Source organism: Copadichromis virginalis, linkage group LG19 (genome assembly GCF_057382275.1).
Source record: "Copadichromis virginalis isolate Kocher_CV1m ecotype Utaka linkage group LG19, C_Virginalis_male_GT1.1, whole genome shotgun sequence".
Lineage (NCBI taxonomy): Eukaryota > Metazoa > Chordata > Actinopteri > Cichliformes > Cichlidae > Copadichromis > Copadichromis virginalis.
The window spans coordinates 34,030,074-34,038,826 of record NC_140636.1 but is presented as its reverse complement, the minus strand read 5'-3'; the positions used below and the strand labels follow the sequence as shown (position 1 = coordinate 34,038,826).

Below are 8,753 nucleotides of genomic sequence, written 5' to 3'. Positions count from 1 at the left end.
TATCTTACATGGACACATGAGTTTTATAATCCGCTTACATCCAATAGAAAGATTTGCTGTGCTGGAGTTCGTACATCTACCAAGTTAAATCATTATGATCATTAGTACCACATTAGCATCAGTGTACTGGAGTCACAGGAGCCCCAGTTTCATTGTGTTTGGCAGTGTAGAGAGATCAAAATATTGTGTGGAGAGATCAGAGTGATGTCAGAACAAAGTTAACTAGGTTTACACACAAAGAAACCCATATGGAAAAGAAAAAACTTATAAAAGACTTGCATAAGATGTGGCCTACTTCATATAGTGAATCATATAAGGCTTATATGATTTACTCATGAAAGTGGCCACTTTCTCATTACTTTCATATATTGTTTTAGGAAGTATCCAAAACATAAGTTTCATTTATATAATTTTTCAAGGGATTTTATATCTGTTTTCACTCTTGTATGCTTTTCATACAAGTTTCACACAAGACGGATACAAACTTTGTAAGATTTATATATATCTTTTCCATATGGGTAGCACTCATAGAAAAATCAAGAAACATTAATGAATCTCCATCTTTAAGTTCCAAAATCCTACAAACATTGATTGCATTGAGGGGGGGGGGGGGGGGGGGGGAATTCATTTCTTAGATCACATGCTAAGAAGTGACAAAGTCTCCAACATTCAGTGAAAAACAAAACAAAACAAAAAACAGAAAAAAGACTACACATCAAAAGTGACAGTGCAATTGTAAAAAAAGCAGCACAGCATAGGTTTCACATATCTATCTAAAGGATAATGTAGATGTTTGTCCAAAATGTACTCGCCACGTTTAGTAACAACCAAATACAGCAAACCAACCCAACATAAACACCTCATACCAACTGTAAAGCACAGTGGTGGAGAGGTGATGATTTGGGCTTCTTTTACAGTGACAGAACCTGGACACCTTGCAATCACTGTCGAGTTGACTGTAAACTCCTCTGTGTACCAAATCGTTCTGGGGTCAAAAGAGAGGTCTGACAGCTAAAGCTTGTGCCAGACTGAGTCGTGATAGAACAGGAGTGGCCAAATCCAGGCCTCAAGAGCCGGTGTCCTGCAGGTTTTAGATGTGTGCTTGATCCATCACAGCTGATTTAAATGGCTAAATTACCTCCTCAACATTTCAAGTTCTCCAGAGGCCTGGAACTAATCATTTGATTCAGGTGTGTTGACTCAGGATGTTATCTAAAACCTGCATGAGACCGGCTCTCGAGGCCTGGAGTTGGCCACCCCTGTGATATAACAATGATCTCAAACACAGGAGCAGATCTGCAACATAATGACTAAATAAAGAAAATAATCAAGGTGTTACCTACTTGAAATGCTGTTGACCTTGACAGGCCTGGGAGCTTGAGGGTCCTGCGCAGTATCTTAGCTGTTCCCAGGACTGCGCTCTTCTGGACAGAGATCTCCGATGTTGTTCCCGGGATCTGCTGGAGCCACTCGCCTAGCTTGGGAGTCACCGCACCTAGTGCTCCGATTACCACGGGGACCACCGTTACCTTCACCCTCCACATCCTCTCGAGCTCTTCTCTGAGCCCTTGGTATTTCTCCAGCTTCTCGTGTTCCTTCTTCCTGATATTGCTGTCATTCGGAACCGCTACATCGATCACTACGGCCCTCTTCTTCTGTTTGTCTACCACCACTATGTCCGGTTGGTTAGCCACCACCATTTTGTCCGTCTGTATCTGGAAGTCCCACAGGATCTTAGCTCGGTCATTCTCCACCACCCTTGGGGGCATCTCCCATTTTGACCTCGGGACTTCCAGGTTATACTCGGCACAGATGTTCCTGTACACTATGCCGGCCACTTGGTTATGGCGTTCCATGTATGCCTTGCCTGCTAGCATCTTGCACCCTGCTGTTATGTGCTGGATTGTCTCTGGGGCATCTTTACACAGCCTGCACCTGGGGTCTTGCCTGGTGTGACAGACCCCAGCCTCTATGGATCTTGTGCTCAGAGCTTGTTCTTGTGCTGCCATGATTAGTGCCTCTGTGCTGTCTTTCAGTCCAGCTTTGTCCAGCCACTGGTAGGATTTCTGGATATCAGCCACCTCCTCTATCTGCCGGTGGTACATACCGTGCAGGGGCCTGTCCTTCCATGATGGTTCCTCGTCTCCCTCCTCTTTCTTGGGTTTCTGCTGCCTGAGGTATTCACTGAGCATTATATATATATATATATATATATATATATATATATATATATATATATATATATATATATAATGTTCTTCCTCTTACCTCCCCAATTTTTGCACATGTCGAGGAGCGTGTCAGGTTACATTTCACTGTGTGTTATACTTGTATAACTATGCATGTGACAAATAAAGAACCTTGAACCCCCCCTTTACGCTACACCTACACGGGTATTTTTGAGAACGCAGCTGTCTCTGTCACGGTTCTGGGTCCGTTGGACCCGGTATTTTGAGTTTATTATGTTTTGGTTTATTTTTGCATTATGGATTGTTTTCTGATGTTCTGGTGCTTTGTTTATTATCATTATAGATCTGTTTCTGTTATTCTTGGTGAGGGATCAGTTCTTAGGTTTTGGGTTCTCATGTGTGTTGCAGTTTCTGTTCAGTGTCTAGTCTGTCTCTCAGTGTCATGTCTGCATCTGGTTTAGTAATTCTTGTTTCCTGTCTTATTGTGAAAGTCTTTGTCTTATGTTAGTGTGTGCAGCTTAGCTCCCCCGTCTCGTTAGCCCTGATCTCCCCCAGCTGTGTCTCCCTTCTGTTGCCCATTCCCTCATTACTACCCTGTGTATTTAAGCCCTGTGTTTTCCCATGCTCGGTGTCGTGTTGTACCCTCAGACCCTGCCTGTGTGTTCCTGCTTGGTTTCTGTTTTTGTTTCATGCCAGCAATAAAAGCTGTGGTTTTAGTTACATTTCGTCTCGGAGTCCTGCATTTGGATCCACATTTCTGCCTGTCCGCACACAGAGCCCTGACAGAACGACGCGACCAGTATGGATCCAGCGGACTCACTTTTCACCTCTGAGGGAGAGAATCTCGCGCACCTATGGGATTACTGTTGGAGGATAATCCACGCTGTGAGCCCCTACAAGAGGCAGCTGGAGGTAGTGTTTTTTGATAATTTTTTGTCGTCCACTGCCTCCACCGTCAGTTTTCTGAACATAAATGGACTTAAGCAAATAATAACAGCTCTAAGAGCGAGGCTAGCCTTCGAACTGTTTGGCATGAGCGGTCCAGGAATGGACGATTCAGCTACCCTCCTGGAGGCCCTCACCACGTGGTGTTCTCGACGTCAGCGGCAGTTTTTGCCAAGATTTGTCGCCAAATCGTTTGATCCATCCTTAAAGAAGAAATGCAACCCTAGCCATCACCACCCAACCACACTTCCCTTTTCTCCTGTAGTACGGACTGGTGCAGTTTTCATTTCCACTCCGCAGCAGTGTTTCTCCATGTCACCTTTTGCCAGCCCTGATCCCATTTCAACTGGCAAGTGGCGGATGCGCCGCCAGCATTCAGTCCCAGCAGGAGTCTGGGATTTTGTCTGAACAGCCGGCTAGGAATGTTCTGGATGATTGTCATGCTTCAAAACCTGTCAAGCATGTAGAGATCGCTGTTCGTCCTCAACTCAACACATCTGTGAGCGCAAACAACATGTGTGTCATCCCAGATATTCATAAGCCCCAGCCAGGTAACTCAGGAGTAGTTAATTCAGAAGTTGTTGTGCCTACTCCTGTGCCCATGTTTAAAAATGAACAGTGTGTTTCCCGGCCTTCAGTTCAGTTAGCTGCCCAGCAACCACCTTCAGCTCGGTCAGCTGATCAGCAACCACCTTCAGCTCGGTCAGCTGATCAGCAACCACCTTCAGCTCGGTCAGCTGATCAGCAACCACCTTCAGCTCGGTCAGCTGATCAGCAACCACCTTCAGCTCGGTCAGCTGATCAGCAACCACCTTCAGTTCGGTCAGCTGATCAGCAACCACCTTCAGTTCAGTTAGCTGCCCAGCAGCCACCTTCAGCTCAGTCAGCTGATCAGCAGCCACCTTCAGCCCGGTCAGCTGATCGAGGGGCCCGCCCAGCCTCATGCCATGTCTGCTGGAGGGTCCGAGTCGCCCGTCCAGCCTCCTTTCTCACCAGCTGGAGGGCCTGAGTCGCCCGTCCAGCCTCATGCCTCGTCTGCTGGAGGGTCCGAGGGGCCCGTCCAGCATCACTCCTCGTTAACTGAGGGTCCCGGAGGACCCAGCCAGCACATCCTCACATCTGCTGATGGTCCGGGGAAATCGGTTCAGCCGTCACCTGCTGAATCATCCCCCGCGACTTTCACATCACCGCCTGCAGCATCATCACCTGCAGCCGACCACTTGGCTGCAGGTGATGATGCTGCAGGTGATGATGCCGTCAGGTTCCGCAGCCGTCCCTTCATCCACGCCTGGTCCGGCCTCCGTGTCTTCATCCACGCCTGGTCCGGCCTCGCCTGGTCCGGCCTTGTCTGGTCCTGCGGTTGCTACACCACCGCCAGAGCCAGCTCGACCCGTTCCGCCTCGCCTCTGCTGGCTGTTTTCCGGGCCTCTAAGTTGGCATCATGGCCTTCGGGGACGGCCTCCGGAAAGATTTCGGCGCCGCCGCTGGCATCGCGGCCGACCTCCGGACCTGCTCAGTGGCTGCCACTACCTTCCAAGTGGTCGGCCGCCTGATTGGTTTTGCCTCCGCCGCTGTTGCCGTGTGCACGGTCGACCTCCAGAACTGTTTGCCCGTCGCCGCCATTGCCATGTGCACGGTCGGCCCCCTGAACTTTTCATGGACTCTTGTTGGGTTCTGATTTGGTTTTGTTTTTGATCTGTTTTCCTGTGTTCTTGGACTGTTTTCTTGTGTGTTTGGACTCTTGTGCTCCTTTTTGTTTCGATTGAGATTTTTTAAAACTCAGTTTTTTTTTTGTTTTTGTTTTTTTTTTTTGTGCAAAATGGGTTCAAAAACACAAACAACTGTGGGATACTATTTGTCCGTGATTTGAACAGAGGGAAAAAATTGTGGCAGGATCAGCCTGATATTATTTGGATCCCACTGTAACTTTAGAACTAACATCTCCGGAGTAGTTAGTCATTAAAGGAAGTGTTTGTTCTGTGATTTGGAGAGCCCAGCGCCTGCTCCAAACACAGGGATAACCAAGAGTTGCCTCAGCCTCCCCTACACACACACACACACACACACACACACACACACACACACACACACACACACACACACACACACACACACACACACACACACACACGGGGTGGGCCCCACACTTTGGGAACCTCTGTGTATGTTGTGTTGTCCTTTGTCTCAGGTTGTGTTTAAATAATTTCAGAACCTGGCATTCTTGTTAAAAAATTAATGTGTGTGTGTATGTTGCGGGTGGGGGGTTACTCATGGACAGTGCAGAAAACATTATTACTGTCCAGCATCTAAGACGGTTAATTCGGCTATAAGAGTCAGCACATTCAAATCCTCTGTGTTTGAAAAGTGAATGCTGCAGCAAAATGAATAACAACTATTTCACTTCTCCTTTTCCCCCCCCACACATTCCACATTTTACTGGAATTGATTGTGTTCAATAATTTTTGATGAAATCAGCAAGTTCAGGTTGCGTTATCTCAGGCCAGTTGTTATTCAAATGCACATATGACCGATGTTGACTGAACAGTGAGAATGGAGGAGAGGAGAGAACCCACGGGTGGTAATTTTAATGGTGGATTTAAGGAATTCATTTGTGAAGAAGACTTCTACGATGAAGAGCATCCTCATCATCATCAGTCTAACAGGCACCAAGGTATAATAAATTAAATTTGTGTTTAATGGGCTTCCGTAGTCTGATTCGGGTGTCTGTTGGTTATTTTGACCAAGTTTGAACATACCACTGCTAAAATAAGTTGAAATAAGTTGAATACTTAATTCTCACAATTAAATATTCAAAACTTTCAGGCACCAAGCAGTTCTTGATAGTATAGTATTTGTAGAGTTTGAGTGGTTTATTCTAGTCTGATGTTTGATCTTTATTTAAATTCACTTTCCTATTTTGGAGTATTTGTGTTTTGTTCCTTTATTACTTTCTCTCTTACTTCCCCCTTGTCTCGTCCTGTGTTTATGTGCCCTTGTTTCCTTGTTCTGGTCATTCTTTCTTGTTTTGTATTTTAGGTTCGTTTTGCTTCCCTCCCTTCATTCCTAGACTGTTAATTAGTTTCACCTGCATCTCATGCCTCACCTGTTTCCCATCCTCATTGAGTTCTGTTTTGTTCTGATTCTCCGTTTCTTTGTTGTTGCAGTATATTTCATATTTGGAAACATGTCTGTTTCCTGTGTGCAGCGCTGCTTGGCTCTCGTGTTCTTATTTATCATTTCTGCACTTTTAACACTTTTTTTAAATTGGGCTTTGTATTAATATTAAAGACTCACTGTTTTGGACTGCTTCTTTTGGGCCTGTCACTACACATGATTTAAGTTCAGCAAGTAGTAAAAAGATACATTAAGTTGCCTTTATAACATGTACTTCAAGCAAGTGTTGGTCACGAAAGATTTGTCATTGTCATTAAGCTGAAAATTCTTCTTCTCTGTATAGTGTCCATGTTCACTATGAGTCCTGGGAGATGTCACAGACTGGCTGCAGTGAGCCTGGCCCTACTCGCTGCTGTTTTGCTGATAGTTGATATTGGCCTGGGAGTCCATTGTAAGTCAGTCTGAGGACGTGCAATGCACAGAATCATTCTTATTATCAAACAGATACTGAATTTTGTTAACAATCCAGAACAAAAACAAAAAAATGTTAATAAATAAAAAATGGCTAAAATTATTTGTACTATGTACTAAAATATGATTGTTGTTTGTCAGTGTCAGTAAATAATGTTATTTACGAATAAGAAAAACGGTAAAAAGAACTAACCCTATTTTGTAGTAACACTGTCTTGTTATCTTGCAGATAACAAACTCACAGATTCTCACCTCACCCTCGATGATACCGAACGCATCAGCAAAGAGCTCATCAACCTCCAGGACACTTACAAGACTGCAGTGGAAACCATGAAGGATGCCAGCAAGCAGCTGGACAGTGAGATGAGCCGTCAGACACAAACCAACTGGGAGCTTGAACACCAGACAAAAAGAAGCAATGACTATAAAAGTCAGATGGAAAAAATCACAAAGGAAATTGAAACTTCAAGATCACGCTTGTCAATGCATAGTAAAACCTGTTTTATTATTTCTGTATATAATAAAAATGATTTGTTTCATAATTTTCTATAATAGTGGCATTATCTTTTGGAAACAGGCGATGGCTGCAAACGCTGTCCTGTGGGATGGATTTTAATGAACTCTGTATGTTACTACTTCTCCTTGAAATCAAATGAAATGAAAACATGGAAGGAATCCAGAGATTTCTGTCAGCTGCAGGGAGGAGATCTTATAATCATAGACAGCCAAGACAAAGAGGTTTGTTAGTATTTCTGTGGAGACCATTCATATTGATTTTTTAAAATTAATTTTAATCTTTTTTTTTTGTTAGAACTCGACAGTAAATTTCCTAATAAATCATCAAGATGCCTCCCAGCTCTCGACAGACTTCTGGATCGGACTGAGTGATTCCAAGGAGGAAGGGACTTGGAAATGGTTGGATGGAAGATTTCTTGTTCAAGGGTAAGAGTTCAGTATGCTACACACAGTGAAACTGCCACTTACAAAAAATGAACTTCTCCTCAATAATATATGTGGCTGAGAGGGAAGATGAAAAAGTGGATGGATTGAAAGAAAATGTTAGCTCTGTAAAGTAAAGTGTCTTTTACTTCAGGTACTGGAACGATGGAGAGCCGAACAATCTCAATGATGAAGACTGTGCAGCCGTGTATCCCAGAGTAAACTTCTTCAAAGCTTGGAATGATGTTAGATGTGGAGTCAGAAGGAAATGGATTTGTGAAAAAGCACCAGAATCCATGAGCTAAAATGTCTAATAAGGCATACAGTCTTAGATATGTAAACTATCACATATTCTTTAAATCATAACATGCATAAGGTGGTTTCACTTTGTCTTCACTTTGTTTTCTGTACCTCTCACTGTCTCTATCGCTCTCTCTCAGCGTGTCCACCCTTTATGTCATGAGCACAGTTGTTGTCTGGCTGTGGTTGCAGCTATAACTGGTAATATGACGACTCTTTACTGCTCCTAATACTCCTATTATCATTAGCCACAGAAATAATCATGACAGGAGTATACTGGCTGACAGTGTAACTGTGTCCCATCACTTACTGCGAAAGGAAACTTGGCTGCCTGTAATAACATGTAATAACTATAGAAGATGCATCCTTCTATGTGTTTTGCATTGGGATGCTGGCCTTCAACTCTCTGCAAAGTCAATTAGTTACAAACCCTAGTAAACCATGTTTCATCATCATCATCAACTTTATTTATAAAGCACTTTAAAACAACCACAGCTGACACAAAGTGCTGTACATTGGAACTGTAAAATAAAATTACATGAAATATAAATAAAAACCAAATAAATGAAGAGTGAAATCATTAATTAAATAACTACTTCAATTAAAAGAGAAACTGAGTCTCACTGAGGTTAAAAGCCAAGGAATAAAAGTGGGTTTTAAGACGCGATTTAAAAGTGGACAGTGAAAGGGCCTCTCTAACGTGCATGGGCAAATTATTCCATAATTTAGGAGCCACGATAGAGAAGGCCCCGCCCCCTCTGAGCTTCCTCCTGGATCTGGGTACCTCCAGGAGCA

General features: G+C 43.8%; 1 protein-coding gene across 1 annotated transcript; it reads left to right on the top strand.

Moving 5' to 3' along the window:
• The first annotated feature begins 5,537 nt into the window (after window positions 1-5,537).
• On the top strand, window positions 5,538-8,527 carry LOC146686622 (uncharacterized). Its single transcript, XM_085441929.1, has 6 exons — window positions 5,538-5,805; window positions 6,592-6,699; window positions 6,949-7,209; window positions 7,297-7,457; window positions 7,531-7,661; window positions 7,813-8,527. Exons 1-6 carry the CDS (start codon window positions 5,685-5,687, stop codon window positions 7,961-7,963), a joined length of 933 nt encoding a protein of 310 aa, XP_085298055.1. The 5' UTR covers window positions 5,538-5,684; the 3' UTR covers window positions 7,964-8,527.
• The last annotated feature ends 226 nt before the right edge of the window (window positions 8,528-8,753 follow it).

Bases quoted from the DNA above. Each gene is read 5' to 3' on its own strand.
- LOC146686622 (XM_085441929.1), top strand. From the start codon at position 5,685: ATGGAGGAGAGGAGAGAACCCACGGGTGGTAATTTTAATGGTGGATTT. The intron at 7,210-7,296 runs GTAAAACCTGTT...TTTTGGAAACAG, and splicing joins ATCACGCTTGTCAATGCATA to GCGATGGCTGCAAACGCTGT. The intron at 7,662-7,812 runs GTAAGAGTTCAG...CTTTTACTTCAG, and splicing joins GGAAGATTTCTTGTTCAAGG to GTACTGGAACGATGGAGAGC.